Source organism: Pseudopodoces humilis, chromosome 13 (genome assembly GCF_049639895.1).
Source record: "Pseudopodoces humilis isolate 2021_Gansu_Grassland_sample_001 chromosome 13, ASM4963989v1, whole genome shotgun sequence".
In the NCBI taxonomy this organism is placed as follows: Eukaryota; Metazoa; Chordata; class Aves; order Passeriformes; family Paridae; genus Pseudopodoces; species Pseudopodoces humilis.
The window spans coordinates 20,498,938-20,519,827 of NC_142212.1; the positions used below are offsets into that span (position 1 = coordinate 20,498,938).

The 20,890-nt window shown below is 46.6% G+C and overlaps 1 protein-coding gene across 2 annotated transcripts in view; it reads right to left on the reverse strand.

Annotated features, from left to right (window-relative positions):
- RAD18 (RAD18 E3 ubiquitin protein ligase) overlaps nt 1-20,176 on the reverse strand; it is a 29,480-nt gene extending 9,304 nt beyond the window's left edge. For both annotated transcript variants that reach the window (XM_088061783.1, XM_005522221.3), the window contains exons 1-11: nt 20,071-20,176; nt 19,477-19,558; nt 18,193-18,254; nt 17,232-17,302; nt 13,336-13,667; nt 12,038-12,137; nt 9,635-9,819; nt 8,507-8,583; nt 7,772-7,832; nt 5,365-5,499; nt 2,079-2,235 (exon numbers count right to left, since the gene is read on the reverse strand). In XM_088061783.1, coding sequence (XP_087917909.1) covers nt 2,079-2,235; nt 5,365-5,499; nt 7,772-7,832; nt 8,507-8,583; nt 9,635-9,819; nt 12,038-12,137; nt 13,336-13,667; nt 17,232-17,302; nt 18,193-18,254; nt 19,477-19,558; nt 20,071-20,130 — 1,322 coding nt within the window. In that variant the 5' untranslated portion in view covers nt 20,131-20,176. The remainder of the gene's footprint in view (nt 1-2,078; nt 2,236-5,364; nt 5,500-7,771; nt 7,833-8,506; nt 8,584-9,634; nt 9,820-12,037; nt 12,138-13,335; nt 13,668-17,231; nt 17,303-18,192; nt 18,255-19,476; nt 19,559-20,070) is intronic.
- Nucleotides 20,177-20,890: the final 714 nt, after the last annotated feature.

Sequence of the window (20,890 nt, forward strand, 5' to 3'; positions counted from 1 at the left end):
TAACCACACAGTGATAAAATATGTCTTTCTTTCATGCAGTTTGAATGACTACACCTGTTGCTACAGCCCCTGCCAGCTGCCAGATCCCAGGGCCCTTTGGACACGTGGGAGCAAGAGCTGCAGTTGTGGATGAACTGCACAGTCCAAAGCTGGTCCATGGGCATGGCAGGACCCCACAGGAAGCTGGGCACTGCACTGAGCCCAGCAGCCCTCCTGCCCCTTCACAACAGCTCCCAAGAGCACAAAGAGCATGCTGGACTCTTTTCAGTACATGTTCCTCTACCCTGGAAAGAGGGAGACTCCCTTCAACCTTCCTTTATTTCCCAAAAAACAGAGGAGAACTCTACAGTGCTCCTTAGCAAGGTACAGGTTGGCATGAGGAACACTGTGGTCAGACAAGAGGGACCCTCCATCATCACCAGGCAGCATCTGCCACTCCAGCTGAGCTTTCTCTGCGTTACTGCTGCTGCTCTCACCCTCTTTGTGCAGCCCAAACGCTGGGGAAGCTGCAGGGTGTGATGCCCCAAGGCTCCCTGGGCCTCTCCAGCTGCCCCTGCCCTGGGCAGTCAGACCAGAGGGTCACCAAACCTCTGCAGGTGGCTGTGCCCCACTGAGAGCTGGGGAATCTGCTCCAGCACACCTGGAAATGAGGCACTCCAGCACTGGGTACACCAAGGTGCAGATCTGTGTGACTCCAGAGCACTGGGAGTGACCAAGACACGAGCAGGAGAACCACAGGAGCAGGAGAACGAGGGGAGGGGAGGGGAGGGGAGGGGAGGGGAGGGGAGGGGAGGGGAGGGGAGGGGAGGGGAGGGGATCACAGGGAAGGAAAAACTGTCGTCATCATTTGCAGCCTGAGAAACTGAGATAAATCTAGTCCTGTGGTCCCCTAAAGGCTTGTGACACATTGAACAGCACATAAACTGATGTGCCTTTGTCAATTTTACAGCACCAGATCAGGCAGAAAGACACATCACAGAGGGGAAAGGCCACAGGAGGGGAAGGGCTTTATTAGTCTGCAAGGCAGGTCTGAAGCCAAACAGAAATGCAGTGATATTCTGAAAGGGCAACAAAGACCCTTCCTGCCTCCCCAAGAGCTCTGCCAGCCAGCACATTGCTGTTTACTGACAAATATTTACTGTGTGCTCCCACTCATTCAAGTAAATGGAAACAGGCAGCCAAGTTTGATCCTGTAAAACAAAGACATTTATTGTCTGATGCTCTCTCATCCCCTGAGCTGATCTCCCCATTCCAGAGTCCCCCTAGGCTTTCACTCACAGTTCAACATTTCCCTCTGTAAAAGGGAACCCTCATGACGACTTTTAAAAGCTCTTTAACCCTCATGATCAGTTTTAAAAGCTCTTTGTGAACCTAAATGACTTTAGGAAAATTGGTTTCTGTTAAAATATTTCAAATAGAATAATTGTTAATAACTGTTAATATTCAACAGTGAAGCCAATCATTGCTTTACTCTTAGGATTTGCAGAACAAGGAGGAAGAGGCAGCTACTAGGGGTCTAAGGGGTGGGAAATCAAGAAATGTCACTCCTAGCTCAGCTGGTGACCTTCAGCTACTTCCTCTGATTATCTCCCACTTCTAAAAACACAGGAGACCCTTTTATTCCTGCATTCTCCTCTCATTTCTGTTATCAACAAGATAACAAAATTAGCTCTCTTGCTTTTAGACACATAGCAAAACCCAATTATTCTGTATTTGTTCTCAATGACTTTTTCACCTCTTCTCCAGAAGCTGGGGCCACAGGTCCTTACAGCTATACTACTTGAAAGACTGGGGCTGTATCAATTTTGGGACCTCTCTAAATAAAACCTCCAGCAGATGGGGAGGTGAAGCAGTGGAAGGAGCTCACCAAGCACACTCCTGGCTCCCCAGACATTCCACTCCCTGGTTTTGTATCTAAAGGAACATTTACACTAGCAATCCCTTACAAGGAATTACAAACCATTGAGTGAATTTTACCTGTATTTGAGTGTGACTCTGTGAGCACAGCTCAGCATCCCTCCTGTGCAGCTGGCTGCCTGCACTGCTCCCATCCAGCACAAAGTGACTCCCTCACTAACCTGCTGCTTGAGCCAGGTGACAGTGAGAATTCAGGAGAGGCTGATCTCTGCCAATCCCTCAAGCAATGAGATTCACTCCTTTGGCCATCGGGAATTTCTGACTGGAGTGCCTGGGCTTTTCCAGGGATCACAGCTGTGGGATGCTCTTCCCCAGGTTCTACCAAGAGGAAAGACAGAGATTAGGAAGAATGATAATGCAAAATACTATTGTTTAGGATTCTGCAGCCTAGAGATACATTTTTAAGAAAAAAATAAGTTATAAACATTTAAATACCAACTTCTCATTCCCACATACTTACTTTCCAACACTCTGACAGTTTCAAAGGTTGAATTTCTTTTTGTGTATATTTAAAAAAGAAACCAAACCAACCAACAACTCCCTGAGAACCAGAAATGTTTCACTGTTGAGTTTTAAACACAAGGAGAGAAATGAAGGGTGAGGATGTGTTACACATTTCATAGGATGTAACTTTATTTCAGAAATTAGCAAGCTCTAAATGAGTGCTGCTGGCTGCTTGTGCTACCAAATCCCTCCAGCCCCTGCATCTGACAGCTTGAGCTTTCTGTTTTACAGATCAAGTTAACAGGCTTATTTTCAGTTGTGATTTACTTCCTTATGCAACTAAGACAAGGTCAATGCACTGACATTTCCATTTCAACAGGAATAATAATTTCTAGACAACGCAACAGACAAAAATTGAAAAGCATTCTGCTGATTCTGTGTCAAGTGTTTTGTTCAATGAGAAGATGAACAGTTCTCTGAAAAGACACCTTCTGCCCCTCCAAAGAGAAAACAGATACAGCTGAAAAATTCTGGTATGAAAAGACAGACTACCCTTATGCCATACCCACAAATATTTGCAAGTGAGTTACTTAACTTAAAATGGACTCTAAGCCCTCCCCAGACCCATCTCACTGATAACTGATGGTGACAGTCCCAGACACGTCCTGGCTCCATCTCAGGGCCATGCTCCTGCTCAAACCACTCCGACTTTTCTGCCCCTCCAGCAATGCTTTGGACAGAAATGGTCAAGCAGAAATTTAATTAGAGAGTGGAGGGGCATCACAATCTTTGGATTCAGCTCAGCTTGCCCTTTCTCTCCCGCTAACAGGCATAATTAAATATCAGGGGCGTATTTTTGTCTGCTGACAAACAACCAGCAGATCCCAGTGAGTCAGTTGTCCAACTAACAAAACACAGCTCTGAAATTAGCAGGGTAAAAATAGCAAAGGCCTGTGCAATAATGCAGCCCAGCACAGCTAATATTTATTGAATCAAATTATTTAGTACCAATATATATCAAATCCTCATGGCACCTTCCCCTTAGGCAAAGCACAGCCCTATGTTTAAAAGTTACAAAGACTGGGAAACAGATATTTTAATCTTAAAGATGAAAAGCAAGATGATGTAAATCAGGAACAGATGATTAAAATGTCACCACAAACAGAATGAGGTTAAATTACATCAACCAATAGTACAGGAGAGAGCAATGGGAGAGATGGAGGGGGAAATTAAAATAAATGAACAAACCAACAAAAGCCCAACCAAACCAAAGATCTGATTTAACTCTGTGTAATTCCACCACGAGAAGCCAAAGGAAGTGGATAAGGAATGCAGACAAAGCCTTGGCTCTGCCAGCTGTTACCATCAGCCCATTCCTGGCTTCTTCCTTTCACATGCTGTAATTCCCAGTTTAATTCAAAGGCAATTTCAGTTAACAAGGAGCCCCAAGGAAACAGGTTTTAGGCATCTGTTCCTTCCCTGTAAATTTTTGCTTTTTCAGCTGTTTACAAACAGTCATCCAAGTGCAGATGTTGTGCATAAAATTCAAAACTGAAATTCCAAGGATTATTGGAAGCTCAGAAAACAAAGTGTAATGGAAATTGTGCAGGTTTGCCAGAACCAAATGAGGTGCTGCCACATTCTGAACATCTGATCCATGATATTTCCATGATACATCTGATCCAAGTTATTTTCTACCTGACCACTCTTCTGAAGAAACTCTATGGCTTTACTTCAGCTCTTCTCAAAGCCTGCAGGGCAGCACACACACAACAGCTCACATCAGAAACCCCAAAATCCACAGCAGCCCATCCCTCCCTTCTAGAGCTGGAAATCAAGGCTGTGACCTCAATAACACATTGCCTCTCCTTCTGCTATAGAAGAGGAACAGCTTTAGATATTTTGTCCTTGAGATTCCTTAACTTTTACCCTTTACACAGAACAGATTATGCACTGGCATCAAGGTCTGCAGGAAACAATAAGGATAAAATTCATACTATTACACTGTTTTCTTCATTTCTTTTTATTCTTCAGAGCTCTGCTGGAAGAGCCAGCACTGGAGAGAGCCGCAGATTAACTGAGCTCAAGAGCACAGGGATTTGTGAGAGCTGGGGCAAACAACCCTGCCATGTTTTCCCCAGTGTACAGACAACAGCACGTCCCATTTTGGCCAGTGGGATTCGTGCCAAAACTCAGTCTCTTAAATAGATTAGAAATCCACAAGTTCCATTAGGCTGAGGAATGCTCCTCTAAATCCCACGTTCAAAGACAGATGTTGCTGCCAAAGCAGCCAGGAAACACAACCCAAAGGAGATGAGGACCCTGCAGGCAGCACGCCTGGGGCACACCCTGGAGGTGTTTGGGGCTGTGGGGAGCAAGGAGAAGGAACAGGCTGGAGGCTGCTCCTTCCTCCCAGCCAGTCAGGAACTGTGGCCATGCATTCCCACTTCTCACTGTGCTCCAGCATGTCAACACAAAACACAGCAAGTCAAAGAGAGGCAACGTCCTGCATCAACAGCCTAAAGCAAGCCCAAGGATTTTATTGCTTCAGTCTCAGGACGAATAATTCCTGAATCCAATCCCCACAAACACTTCTGCAGTTCCCAACCCCTCTCACAGGAAGGATGCTGGAAGGCTGAAGGGCAGCAAGCAGCACCCACCTTCACCTTCCTTCCAGAGGGGTCAAGTGGCTGCCCCTCAGCACCCCCAGCAAACCTGAAGCAGGACCTGACAGCCCTTTCCAACCAGCTGGAGTGTGCTCCAGACAAAGCACATCCACACACACCACACAGAAATCAAACCTATTTATTATGGGTCGTGCTTATGTTCCACACTCAAATCAACAGTAATAAATCATTTTAGGGTCTGATTGATCTTTATGCTGTTGGGTTTTTTTTTCCCCTTAAAGGGTCTAGAAAAACAACAACAGATGAAAGATCATCTCTTTGGGAACCCTGCACTTCTTAGAGCGGTCCAAGAGGGGATCACACTAATGTCACTGACCTGTGGCTGCTGGCAGCTCTTGGACAGAGACTTCCTCTTTGCTTTGAGCACATTCTGCTTTCCTCTCACCTGTTTTCTTCCACCGTTTATTTACTTGATCCACCAAGAACTTGAATTCACTCCTGTGTTTGTTTCCTGAAAGGCAACAGAGCATCACTGACCACCCCCACAGGACTAAGGTATGGCACATGAAAGGACATGAACAGAAATGGACACAAAAAACTGAATTAAAAGCATTTTTGTTACAGCAGATGAAAACCAATCCAGCACTGTGATATGTTCCACATTCTATTAATGATCCAAATCCGTGTCTGTGCTTTTTTAGCTGCCCACAGTGCAGAGCACAGGCACGGATGAACACTTCATGCTCTGTGTCATGCCCATTACACTGCTGGGATTCAGATCCTTTAAGTCAATAATGCAAATACTCTCTGCACTTTCCATCACTTGGGATGTTTTAAGCACTTCTCTGCTGCTCAGCCAAAGCAATGGAGTTGTTTAACCTGGACACTTGAAATGCTTTACTCAGAGGCTGGGAAAACACCTGGTGTCCCCAGCAGGATGCTATGGATCTCCTAACCCTGGCCAGGCAGGGAGGGAAGCCCTGCCAGGTGGGATCAGGCTCTGCTCCCAGGGAACAGGGACAGGAGGAGAGGGAACAGCCCCAGGCTGGGCCAGGGGAGGCTCAGGGTGGACAGAGCAGGAATTCCTTCTGAGAAAGGACTGTCAAGAGTTGTGTCACCCATTCCAATGAATGACCACCCTTTCAGTGAAGAAATTCTTTGATGTATTCTTTGATAAAACAACACCAAGTTCTGCCCCACAGAAGGAAACAGATTTGACACTGACTCCCTTTCCCTGAGTAGCTGAAAACACCACATAAGGCCAAAAATTCTGTTAATAAAAAGCAAGTTCAGTCCCAGATGTCGTGTCTGAGTCGCTGCACCCTCATTACAGAATTCCTTTGGTGCTTCAGTTTTTCCAGCATTACTATCTTTTGTTGTTCTGGCTCATGGCAGAGCTACAAAGCTTTTGGAAAAGAAATGTCCTGGCACACAAGCACTATTCAGCTACACTGTAAATCACTGTGGTGCTGAAATGACACCCCAAGCACATCCCACCAAACTGCAGCAACATAAACCAGCCCCAGACAGAAGGACAAATATTTAAACACAAAACAAAGCAGCAGACCTCCAAAGAGCATGGCAAATTAAAGATTTATAAGCAGAAAAGACAACCAATTAAATTTTTTTCACAGATGTACTTCCTTTCCTGTAGATTTTTTAACTCTTTATTTAAAGACCATGAAAAAAGCAGAGTGAGCTGAGAGTGTTCCCAGGTCCTGCAGAGCAGAAGGAAATGACAGTGGCTGTAACTGCCAGCTCCCATCCTCAGGTTCGTCAAGCCAAAGTATTAATTGGTATTTCATAAACAACAAAAAAATGCCAACAGTGCAATGTGTGAGTTGCCAAGAGCCTGGGAAAGTGCAAAGAAGCAGAAAAAATGTGTTTTCTCCCAAAGATTTTGTCCTGCCTTCCCCAAAGGCTGTTCACAGCCCCAGTGTGTTTTTTCATATGGAAAAGCAGAAGAAAAGTACATTTGGGGGTTTTTATTCAGAATTTACACCAGAGTTCATTCATTCATTCATTCATTTATTCATTCAGCTGGGAATTAGGGTGTGAGGTGCAAATGCTGTAAAATAAAAGGGAAAAAATGCTTCCTTGTGTAATAAAGCTTTCTGAAGCCCACCTGTTTTACACTGAAGTAATGGCATTTGATAAGAGTTCTTTAATCTCAAACTGTTCTTCAATTTGAACATACAGTTCTTTTTTTCATGCTTATGATTTCTTCCTTATTATTTTATCGGGAATAATTAACTGACACCAGTCACCATTGGCCTCTTGGTCAGTATTTTTTAATAGTTTTTAAACCATATCTCCCCATTAAAATACTTTTCTATCTTCCCCTTTTTCCTATCTTTAATTTTCCAATTTTCAGTTAATCTGCTTCAGACTATCAAGAGCTCCAAGTGATCAGTTTTGTAGCCATGCCCTTTTAGCAATCTAAACTCAATCAAATACCTGTCTTTGAAAAAATTAAGACAGTATGAATGTATTTTTGTTCTAAATATGTACAACAGGCCAAGAAAATAAAACCAGGATCAGGAAGGCCAGGCCCCAGGTGGGTTCAGGAAAGCCTTTCAGAGCAGTTCTGCTGCAGAGGGCTCCCAGTGACACCACTCAGCTGCACACCCCACACCCTGCTCTGCTTTCATCTCCAGCAAACATGGCAGAACAAAGTGCATTAATAGAGATGCCTTTGGAGGCAATCAGTGTGTGCATTTCAGCTCAATGAAAAAGAAAGGGAATTTAAAAGCAAAATGAGGTGAAATTTGCATGTTACTTACGATATTCAGCATGGATCTCATCTATTTCTTCCTCTGTCTGGTCCTTTGTGAAGGTCAAGTTCTACAGAAATCACACAAATGTTTTTAACATAAATAAAAAGAATGATAAAGCTGCAGACTTTGAAATTAGAGACTTAAAACTGGAAGAAGCAACCGTTTGTTTTTCCCCCCTCAGCTTTCAGTAGCTCACCACATCAACACACATTTACAGAACGTGTCCACAGTGTCCTGCCCTGCTTCCACAGAGCCACCAGGACCAAGTAACACCCAGCACATGTGGGCCATAAAATATTTCCTAACACTGTGCAACAAACAGGCTTCAAAAGTCACCAAAGTATCAAATGTCATGGGAAAAGGGCAGGCACTGCTGTCGATACAGAAGCATGGAATTTGCTAGCTAAATCCTAGAGAATTCTAGGAAGCAAAATATTCCCCACACTGCCATGGAGGGTCAAGATCTTCCAGTATGGCCAAGGAGAACATTGCTCAAGAATTTTTATTGCAGTCAAAAATTGCTCCTGCTTAAAGGGTTTGGGCACAAAAAGCAGCAGTGCACCCAGGGCTGCCCACGACAAAGGTGTGGTGTGAGAAAACCAGGCTCATTACAGGATGCTAAATGTGAATTCTAACATGCAGCCTGGGAATTCCCACACCACAGCAACAGGCAGACACTGTCAGTGCTCACTGCAGTTTCTGCTGGCCACCCCTCAGTGAGAACCCAGATCAGTCACTTACATTTTCACTGTGTTTATTACACTCCAGCTGAACCCGGATCTTCTCATTCTTCTCCAGCTCTTTAACAACCTCTGCAACTGTTTGGAAATACAAGAAAGGGATCACTGAAACAGGAGCTGGGTAATAAAGAGCTGTAACAGCACAGACTGAAACCACCCCCAATTTAAAAGACAAACAGCATTAGCCCTCTGAGAGGGAAAGCTCAGGCTCCAATCCCAGGCAAATGTGCTCTTTCCAAATCCTACTGAACCTCACTCCTGCACACAACAGTGCTTGTGGCACACAATTCAGAGACATTTTCCATTTCATACTGGAAGTTTCAGTGGAAGACACAATGATTGCATCTACTGTTTATCTTACTTTGTCCCCCAAACCACCTTCCAGAGTAAGAGAAGCATGTGCAGGCTCAAGGGCAAAGCCCATAGCCCACAGAGGAATTACAACCGACTTCAACAATTGTCAGACACATCCAAAGCCTATAAACAACATAACTGTAACATTTAACTAGAGCCACAGCTATGCAGAACCCTGCACAGTTTACTTTGACATTTACAAATCTGTTTCTGCATTTCATCATCTCCACAGCACTGCCAGGCAGCTCTGGGCAGTTATTAAAATGAACACTTCACCATACAGTGAAGCAGAACAAAAGCATCTTAAGCTGGGAAAGAATAAAACCTGTTCCAAGCTGGTTTAAGCCCACTGCAGGAATGTGGCACCTGTGCTTCCTCAGAGGCTGAGCTGTTGGTGTTACACAGTGACCTCAGGCTCCCAAAGTGCACGTCTGCATCAAGTGTGAGTTTAATAATTCACCCTGTGTGCACAGGCTCTGAACACAGGAAGAGTCTGGCATTATTTAGGGGAGGGCAGCTGAAGTGACACCACACCTCCCCAACTGTCCCCTCCTCTGGATGCACGAGGCAGACTCAGCACTGAGTGAAGCCTCACCCCGAGTACCCACCCCAGCAGCTTAAACAAGAATTGTGCACTGATCTTAGACAAGAAAAATCCTTCCAGCTCCAGTTCTCCCAACAGCCAAACCAGTGTTGAGCCCACCCCAGAGAACAGAAAGGGAAATGCAGACTGATGGTTTGTGATGGCAGCACCTCCCTGCAGGCTCTCTCTCACCTGATTTGGGGTTTAGGGAATCACACTGAGCATTGTACATGTGCACAAACTCCTGGTGTCTCTTAATGAGCTGCTGGCGGCTCCCAGAGGTAGACAGACCGTGTTCCTTGAGCTTTTTCCTCAGATCTCGATCCGACAGCAAGTTATAAACAACTTTGGACATCAGCTTCCTTTTGTGAGTAGAACTGCCAAAGGAAAACAAAAGAGACTCTATTAAATTAATACTCCTATGAAAAACAAGGTATTTACAATTACTTAAGGGTACTTCACCCCCTCAGGATAACACACACATGAAAGAAACTTGAGTTTCCCACCCCAGTACTGGCCACGGCTTACCTGAATCAGCTGGAGAAATATTAAAATCATTAAAACATCAAGCCAAAACTTGAATTAGGAGATCTTTCAGCCTTCTGGAAAAATGTCTTTGAGAAAAATAGTCATGTACCTGAAGGCAGCAGTTCCCAGCTAACAGAAGGTTTGGTGATACAGAGAGAGACATTAAAGATAAGTAACTGCTCTCAGAGGAATAACAGCTAAAGCCAAAATTTACTACTTTCCACTGCTTTCTGTCAGAAGGACTCAACATTCCTGGCACAGCTGGGGAAAACATCTTAATTACAGGAAACTGCCAGAGAAAATTCAAGTCCTAGTACAAATTTTGTCACCTAAAATTAGCAGAACATTTCCTCCTGTCAAATTAGCTCAGGCTTCCCTACACCTCCTGGTGAGATACTCTCAAACTAGAAAAAACAAAGTGGCCAAAACCCATCTACAGCCTTACTCATCTTCTGCAACTGCAGTAATTCACAGAGGAACAGCATTTAATCAGACATTTTTCTTTCTGTAGCAAAATAAAGCTCAACTGCACTACTCTGGATTAGAGAGCAGTTAACAGCTTTCCACTGTGAAAATGAGAGATTTATTTGAAAACTATTCAACACTTTTGACTTATCACATTGAAAATTTCAAGGTTAAAAAAAAAAGTCTTATACAAAAACTGTCAATAATTTATTTACTCTCATCCAGCCCCTGTAGCATGGCTGGTAAAAAGAAGGTGGATTACCACAATACACCCTTTAGGGAAACTTTTTTCAGATTCTTTTGGGAAATATAAAAAATTTCACTGAATAATTAAATTAAATCTTTTGAAAGTTCCACAGAAGCTTGGTGCATATTCCAGCTCACCAGCAGCATGACCCAAAGCTCGCTGACAGCTTTCCAGCAGGCAGCCACAGGAACACAGCTCCCAGCAGGTTTAAATCCTGATGTTGGTTGGGTTTCCCCACGCCTGACAAACACAGTGCTCTATGGAAACACACTTACACATTGGAATTACCCCTGTGCAGCTCTGGGGTGCTAAATTAGCAGTTCTGCTCAGTGCTCAGCTGTTAGCACAGCCTGGACCGAGGATAAGCTGGGCTCCCACTCCTCAGAGAAGCAAAGCCCACGAAGCAGGCTGGCCAGCACCCCCAGTGCCTGCTGTGCCACTGCTGACAAGCACAACTCCAACCCTGCTGGGGACGTGGAGTGACACCAAGGACAGATCTGGCTTATTCTTCCATTTATTATGAACAGAGAAAGCACTAAACCACTCCAAATGGAAATTAAATGTAACATCAGATTTCAATACTCATTTACCCTTTTTTCATCTTGAAATTCCTTTAGCTTATAGATTGCACTCTAAGCATGACTGGGCAAAACAAGAGTTTTAGCATAAAATTACTTCCTAATTCAAGGTTCAGGGGAATTGGAAAAACAAGCACTGAAGTACAAATTCTCCCAGTTCTTCAGTCTGATCAGTCAGAAATAACAACAGCCTAAATTTCTGCTGGAAGTAAAACAAACTGCAACTCCACTTCTGATGTGAATGTGGTGACCGTGACCAATGCTGGGGCAGGGGCACAAAGCCAAAGGAATGCATTCATCTTATGGAAATCGAGATCTTCAGGAAACTTCAACAGCCCCACAGAGAGGAGAGAAAGGTGCAATTTTTATTCTTTAACTTGACAGCTATTGAAGAAAATGTCTCTTGGCACACCTGAAGCGAAGGAAGCAATTCATTCACCAAATGAAAAATGGGAATCAGTGTTATCTGAAGGGAATTTTAATGTCAGGGAGCAGAAAGGTGACGAGAACAACACACGAAGTTCTCCTCGCACTGAATGTTTTAAAGCAATGGCCACTGTTTTCTTGCCCCTAAAAGCCAAAGAGTAATTGAGCTGGCAATCCACCCACTTTCCAAAGGAGGGACAATCCCCACAGCGATTTCAGAGTGCTCCACACAGCAGGGAAGCCAGGAACAAACACAAACCACCTCTATTACACCCCAGCAGCAAACAGCTCTCGGTTCAGCAGGGCACAAAGCAGCCACACGCACGTGGAAGCTCTCAGGGTGTTCCTCACCTTCGCAGGCTGTCCTTCTTCTCCTCTCTGGCCAAGCAGCTATCCAGATGTTTGTTTATGTATTGCTCCAGAATAGCAACCTCACAAACAGGACATTCCACTGAAAGCAAGGGAGAAGGAATTTACTAGTGTGGATATAACAGCAAAGAGCCAGTGTTTTCCTCTGAGAAACTAATAGTTGGGACAGGGACAAAACACACAAGTCCTGAGCTGTTACTGTACTGGAAATTACATTTGAGCTCTGAGAAGTTCTCAGAACAGGAACAATTAACACTAAACTGTCTCACTGCAGGTGTTTCACAAATACTATCTGACCAACTACTTTGCACTTGTGGAAATACTTTCCATGTGATGTGTGCTCAGAGATTCAAAAATATCATAAAATGGGAAGCAAGTGCAAGTTTTAATTGGTCAAAAATAAACAAGCAGTAAAATTTCACGTGAGCTTTAAATTATCAACACAAGCAGGTCAGATGTGTAAAATCATGACAGGCTTCCTGTGGCTCCTTTCCTGGCTGTGCTACCTCTTTAAGCAGGATTCATCCAGCTAATGAATACACATGAACTTCAGAGTTCCAGATGAATAAATCATTAAACAAGAGAACAGCTAAATTTGAATAAGAACCAGAGGTGTACTCCTACATGGTATTTTGTTTTAATTTAGGCTTTTAGCTGGGTCAATAGGATGGCTGCCAGCATGTCAGAACTAAGAGGATTTTGCCATTTTATTGTGGTTGATTAGTATAAATGGGCATGTTTATGCTTCAAAGTAAGTTCACCTTAACTCTCTGGAATTACAAAAAAATAACGCAGATTACTCTTCTGGAGAATGTGTGAACAGAAATATTAACAGAAGGGCTGCTATGCTCATTTTGAGTTCAGGCTCACCCCTCAAACAACAAACACATTATAAAATAACCTGCATCTGGTTACTCACAGATACAAGAGCAGAATAAATGCCAATGTCTGCCTAGTCACTGGGGGGAAGGGGAAATTACTTCATTTTTACTAAGACTGTTGCACAACTCTTGTTTTTAGCGTTGTTACTCAAAGCAAAGGGATCCAGAAGTGCTGAATTCCATTAAATTCCTTGGCAGCAGCTCAAGCTTTCTGGTGAAGACCACGCTTGGAGCAGAGCTGTCCCACAGGAGCAGCGGTGTGAAGGGAGCACGGGCCAGCACACATCAGAGGCACACGGAGAAACGGGAGGAGTGCCACGTACTGAGGGTCCTCTAACACCTACAGCCAGCCACACAGCGGGGACAGAGCAGGACATACCCACAAAATAAACACCTCACCTTTCTTGTCTTTTACCACAGATGTAGAAGGCTTTTCAAGACTTTCAGCGCACCCAGGAATCTCCTGTGATCCCACGTCCTTGTCCTTACCACCGACCTCTGCGGAAGCGCTGTGAGGGTCACAGTGTTCCTCAGTTTTGACACTCTTCTGCCCAGTCCATGCCAGGCCATGTGCCTTTGTGGAGGTGCAGACTTTGTCCTTTCTTAAGAAGCTGTCAAGCCCTGGTGCCTCTTTAGCATCTGGCTGAGAACTCCTGTGGCCCTCGGCAGCCGGACGCTGGCCACGGGCCGGAACCGGGGGAGCATCCAACACCAACTGCAACAGCTGCTGCCTGCAGGCACCCAGGAGAAAACACACAGCTAGCACACTGCATGGTGTTAGGAACTTGGACACTTCTGTGCCAACACACACTTTTTTGGGTGTGCAATTACAGAAAATGCTGGGACTGAGGGAAAAAGAGGAGGAAGCAGTCCCACTCTGCCTTCTCCCCAAATGTGTTTTTTTGGGCTCATGAGCAGCTGGGTGATGACATCTCATGGTCCCACACCCCAGCCCCAGGGGCAGAAGAGCCAGGGCACAGCAGACACTCCTGGCACAGCCCTGGGCTCTCCAACAGCACTTTGTCACCTGCCACCCCCTCCCCTCAGCTCCAGAGTGAATTACTCATTTTTCTCACTAAACACAGAAACTCTGACAGGAGAGATTGGAGAGATTCGGACAAGCATGACCACACTGGAAGCTCATCCATCATTCAGCAAGCCCAGAGAAAGCATGCAGTGATGGAGGGGTCCAGCCTCTGCCATCACCAGCCTGGCCACTCACCAGCTGATCCCATGGCAAACATCAGTTCTACACAATGTTCAAAAACCTCTGCATATTTTGTACAGTCTCAGTGTTATCTGTGACACTCTCAAGAATTTAACAGACTGCTGTAAGCTCTGAGCTGACAGAATTTTATCTTCCTGGCACAAAGCAGTAACTGCAGCACAGCAGACAAGGCTCAGTTTATGAGCAGAGCAGCGTCCTTCCCTCTGAAGGCTGGGAGATGAATCAGGCAGGTGTCAGCAAGCCCAGATCCACCAGAACAGCCACTACCCAAACCCTCCTGTGAGACCCATCCTCCTCAGGGCACAGAGTTAAAAACCACCTAACTAAAGATGGATGGTTTCTTAGCACCCTTCTCTCCAGCACCCTGCCTCAACAACAGCATAAACAGCTTCCCACATTTTCTCCTTCAGATCTGTAACACCCACAAAAACCAAGTGTCCTTCATCAGGCTCCTGCTTCCCATTTACAGTCTGTTTACGTCTCTCTCGCTGAGGCAGAGCTGTTGGGAACCCAGGACTTCCACATAAATACATTCCAAGGAAGAGCCAGTGCTGTGACTCGTCCTAGGAACAGCTCACACAGGACAGTCCCAGCTGCACTAAAGGCAGTGGATCTCCTTGAGATTCCTCCTGCATTCCTGCTGGAGGCTCAGTCACCACACCAGCAATGACAGCAGCTGCTCCCTGAGCACCCAGGGTTTATTCCTCTGACTCACTACCTGTCCAGTAACCCTGACTAGGAAACAGAGATAAACTGGACAGTAAAAACATTTTTCTTCCCTATGGGCGAAGAACAGCAGAGATTCTTTTCAGCAAGGACTACTGCTTTTCTACTTAGGCAAGTACAACTCTAATTTCTATTGCAAAGTTTCTAACAAGGTGATGCAGGAACTGACAAATTTTCTCAAAATGATCTCTTTAGTAGAGGGCAATGAAATCAACTCTTTACACTTCACACAAAACTTTACGTGTTATTTTTGAAGATCCTGCAACGGATAAGAGAACACTTCATTAAGGACAGCTGGTGCAAAGACTGCTCATCTTTCTCTCCTGGGCTGGCCAGAACCATGAGTTCTGCCCCAGAGCACAGACAGGTGAGGGAACAGAAAGCTGCTGCTGGCAGTGTCCCCCAGGCTCCTGCCCCACTGGGGGCACGGTGCAGTCACACCCATTAAAGCCTGGCCAGAACCCCTCCTCTCCCTTCCACACAGAGAAACAAACATCCACGGCCATAAGGAGGACAGGACATCTCCACTTGCACTGAGAGCCCACCCTCTGTGCAGAGAGGGAGCTGCATTCCCACACATTCACCACAGCTCATCCTGCAAACACCTAATGCTGAGCAGAGCACAAATGGGATTAGCACTCTGGTTGGAATGATTCCCATTCCCTGCATACACTGACCTTGGAGCACAGCTTTCACTCTGCTAAGTGCCACCAACATTACCATTTTCTTCCCCTCCAGGCCTGACTTAAGAAATGGGTTTGCACTTTGTGAAATGCTGAAAAGATTTAAAGCCTTATTTTCATAAACATCCAGCTACCCAAAGCTCAAAGTCAAGTTAGAACATACTTGATCTTTTGAACATGCTGAACTCTTCAACACCTGGACTGTGGGTTTGTTTTTGGGGACAGCCAAAAAGCGAGATGGAGAAGGAGAGGGGAGCCAGAAGATCTGTCCTGTACCAACATCACCAGGACAGAAGAGCAGTGGTGTTATGACAGAACAATGCACATAATGCTCTCCAGACAAGCAGTGTCCCCTCAGCTCAGGGCATGGGCAGCCCCAGGGGACACCACAGTGACGCTGCCTGCACTCCCCTGGGGAGTCTGTCCCACTGAAGCAGCCAGCAGGGAGCCTTTCCCACCCTGCCACCAGGGCCAGACAGGGCTCCACAGCCCTTCTGATCCAGCTTCATGTGAGAAATTGATTCAACTCCAAGTCACAAAAGGAAAGGTTATTGAACTCCTCTCTCTGGTAAGATTTATACTGATCCAGTAAAGCAGTCCAAAAAATTAACATTTAAGATTCAATATCATAATGGATCCAAGTCAGCACTACTTGCTCCCTACAAAAGTAGGCATTAACAAAAAAATAGTAATCCATTTATCACTAGGAAGCACCAGAATTCAAGCTGAAACGATGGAACTTTAGGATTTAAATTACTCAAATAAATCAACTAAATCTAATAGTGGTCATATACAAGATTAGATCTATCTACATTCTATGATCTTCATCAGAGAAACTCTCATGATACAAAGCCATCAATTGAACTATGCTTCTTGTTACTTACAAAGCCAAGAGTCTCATTGACTTCCAGCTCCAAACTAATTTCAGAGAAAAAGTTGAAAGTGCATTTGTCTCCTGTACAGACAGGAGCACCCACAGAATTCCCAGCAAATCACTGAGTAGATTCTTATCAAAAGAAAATAGATAATACAAGGAGCTTCATGTATTTACTGTTGTGAGAATTTATCAAGTCTTATTTATTCTGTTGTTGCTGACTTTTAAAGGGATGTGAAGCTAAAAACTGAATTACAAACAAACAGAAAAGTAGCTCAGAAATCAAGTTGAAAGCATAGTACTCCATTACTTTCCTTACTCAAGAAAACTCACATTTTCAATCTTTCAATACCTATCATTTTCCTAGCCAAAAGAATGCTCTTGCAAGGTGACCATTACCACTGGACAAATCCTTCTGTTCAGAATCTCCCCTGCACACAGAGGAAGGATCCTGCAGAAAACCTTTACTGCCAGTATTTTCCCCACAGAACCCTGACATATCTGCTGACTCCCTCCACACTGGCAGGGACTGTAACTTCCAGAGCAGCTAACCAGCAGCAGAACCAAAATGACCTTGTAAAACCTCCAGATCACTTGAGTGGACAGTAACCTTCAGCCAGGACACTGCAGCATCTTCCCAAAGTGCAAACATTCATCTTTGACAATGCTTCTGTGACAGCACAATTTTTTTGCCCAGTTCTCACACTGCTCCTCTCCAGGGCTCTGTGGTCACACCTTTCCAGCTGCCAAACCAGAGAGAGTAGCCATGAAATTACATAAATACCTTGCAGAGTTAAAGCTCTTCACTAGATCATCTAAAATCCGGTTGTTTTTCAGATCAGATTCTGAGACTGCCTATTAAAAAAAGAAAGAAAAAGAAAAAAAAACCAAGAAACCTAAACAAACAAACATTCAAATGCAGTGAAAACTACAAGTGCCCAGAAAATGTTCAAGTGACCAATAACTTGCTTCTCAGCACGATGCCTCAACTACCCCCACTAAAGTGCTATAGGAATTAAGATGCTTAAAGGATAAACATTTCTTCCCAAAAAAATATTACATATTAAAAAAACTGTCTGAGAACTCAAGTCTGACATATTAAGGGTAATAGGTAAAAACAAAGCATAAAGCTAAAGCAACAAAGCCCAGTGTACCCAGGCTCCAACAATGGTTTGTTGAGCACAAGTCTAATAATTTTGAAAACCAAACTAGAGATCTTCTGAAGGTGGTAAGAACCTTAAGCAACAAAGTGTGAAAACTGATGAAGGGAAATGTTAATCTTCTTATTATGGAATGAAGATACGAATTATGAGATGCCTTTGTGCATTCAATTAATTATTTTTAAACAATTTCTGATTTTTATCTCACTGTAACTCTCTCTGCTCTTCTTTTTAACAAAGCTTTTATTATTTTTTTATTTTATTTTGAGATTAAATGGGGTTACACGCAAAGAAAATAAAGCACTTACATTTCAGCATTGCTGGTTTAAATGACAGGAGTATTTTAACAAATCAGTATTAAATGTTTTGTGACAGATTGTAAACACAGCCCTGAGCCAAACCCCAGGCCTGATGCTCCATCCCCTTCTGCCTGCACTGACACAGGAGAATTCCAGATGCAAGAGCACCACACTTGGCCCACGCAGTCAGAATTGATTACTTGCCATAGTCCAAAGGGAAAAGCTCCTGAGATTCACCAAAAGATAAAAAACGAAGGGGACAAAAGCAAACCAAAGCCACACTTACCACACAGCACGTTGGACACTGCGTTTTGTAGGACAAAAACTTGCGGATACAAAGGGAACAATCTGGAAAAAGGAAATACACCATTTTGAACATGATTCCAAATACATTTCCACATCCTGGCTTGTATATTTCCTTACTGAACAATACATGCAAGCTATTCCACAATACACAAATATTGAAAATACACAATTTTTACATGGAATTGAGATTATCATTGGCACAAAAGAATCTGTATTTTATGCAAACATGGTTCGACATCAAATATCAGCTCCTCGGTCCAAAGCTGATACCAGGGCAAGAAAGCCTTCACCAGGCACCACCACCACAGCAGGGTTTGCACTGCTCACTCCCTCACCATGCTGAGTTTTTGAGTGACTAATGCTGATCACTTTCATCTTCCCACATAGCCCAGACAAACCCACAATGCCCTCTTTTTCCCAGGCTCTTCTGCCCCTTTCCAAAACAACACCAACTTGTTGCTCAAAGAACAGGCTGAAAAGGAAGGGATACAGCACTGAAATGCTGAGAGACAGCCTGATATCATCTCATCATCACAGGATGCCTCAACAAACTCGGTGGTGAAACACACCATAAGCTTCATGTTGTCACAGTCAATTTCTGCGTTTGTTACACTTTGTTAATTTATCCATGGCTTTCACAGCCACTTAAGGGTTTAAAACGTCTCATCATTCTCCAGGAAAAGACAATCCCTCACTAAATCATCATGGGCCAGTCTCAGCAGTGAACACACTCAGCAGCAGCTCCTGAAAGAGATCTCTATTTCACAGACCCCTTGGGAATGCATCTGAAAAGCAGCAGAAGCATTAATTAACCCCAGAATGGTTTGGGTTGGAGGGACCTTAAAGCTCATTTCATCCCACCCCCTACCATGGGCAGGGACACCTTCCACTATCCCAGGCTGCTCCAAACCCTGTCCAACCTGTCCTGGCCCTGGGCACTTCCAGGGATGGGACAGCCACAGCTTCCCTGGGCACCCTGTGCCAGGGCATCACCTCCCTCCCAGGGAACAGTTTCTTCTGAATTCTAACTATACCATTCCATTCCATTCCATTCCATTCCATTCTATTCTATCCCTGTCCTCTGTCAGAGGGAAGCCATTCCCCGCTGTGCTGGTACTTCGGGCCTTTGTAAATAGTTTCTGTCCGTCTTTCCTGCAGGCTCCAGACCCTTCTTCTCCCTGCCAGGCTGAACAATCCCGACCGGCCCAGCCTTTCCCCACAGCTCACACTCGAGACAGCACAAGCCGTGTCCGGCGGCACTCACAGCTGTGCGAGCACTGCGGGATGATCACGGCGATGCTGAAGTAGTCGAAGCAAATCCCACAGCGCAGCAAGTTATCCACGGCCTGAAACGACAGCGGGGACAGCGGGGTCAGCACGGGACGAGAGCCCCGGGCAGGGACGGGAGCCCCGGGCAGGGACGGGAGCCCCGGGCAGGGACGGGAGCCCCGGGCAGGGACGGGAGCCCCGGGCAGGGACGGGAGCCCCGGGCAGGGACGGGAGCCCCGGGCAGGGACGGGAGCCCCGGGCAGGGACGGGAGCCCCGGGCAGGGACGGGAGCCCCGGGCAGGGACGGGAGCCCCGGGCAGGGACGGGAGCCCCGGGCAGGGACGGGAGCCCCGGGCAGGGACGGGAGCCCCGGGCAGGGACGGGAGCCCCGGGCAGGGACGGGAGCCCCGGGCAGGGACGGGAGCCCCGGGCAGGGACGGGAGCCCCGGGCAGGGACGGGAGCCCCGGGCTCGCTGTGGCCGCCCAAGGGCCCGGGCTGAGCGGCCGTGCCGGCACAGGCTGCGGAACAGCCCCGTGAGCTCCCAGGGCCGCCCCGGGAACCCCGCCCGTCCTCCGGCCCCGCACGCACCTTCAGCGGGGCCAGGCTGGGCGGCCACGGCGGCTCGAGCGGCGACAGCGCCAGGGCCATGTCGGTGCGGCCCGGCCCGGCTCGGCTCGGCTCGGCGCGGCCCGGCTCGGTGCGGCCCGGCCCGGTACGGCCCCGCTCGGCTCGGTGTGGCCCCGCTCGGCCCAGCTCGGTTCGGTGCGGCCCAGCTCGGTTCGGTGCGGCTCAGCTCGGTTCGGTGCGGCTCAGCTCGGTTCGGTGCGGCCCAGCTCGGTTCGGTGCGGCTCAGCCCGGCCCGGGGCTCCGAGCGGCGCCGGGCCCGGATCCCGCGCGCGCAGCGCCCCGCGCTTCCGGCAGCGCTTCCGGCAGCGGCCGCGAACTGCCGGGAACGGGGACCGGGAACTGCCGGGAACGGGAACCGGGAACTGCCGGGAACGGGAACCGGGAACTGCCGGGAACGGGAACCGGGAACTGCCGGGAACTGCCGGGAACGGGAACCGGGAACTGCCGGGAACGGGAACTGCCGGGAACTGCCGGGAACCGGGAACTGCCGGGAACTGCCGGGAACTGCCGGGAACGGGAACGGGAAAGGCAATAGCGAACCGGGAGCGGGGATAGCGGAGCGGGAGCTCGGTGGGGCTCTGTGCTCGCTGAGCGCTCCCCGGCTGCTCCCCGGGGCTCGGTGATGGTCACGGAGCGGGGATGGCAATGGGCAATAGCGGACCGGGAATAGGGAACGGGCAATAGCGGACCGGGAATAGGGAACGGGCAATAGCGGACCGGGAATAGGGAACGGGCAATAGCGGACCGGGAATAGGGAACGGGCAATAGCGGACCGGGAATA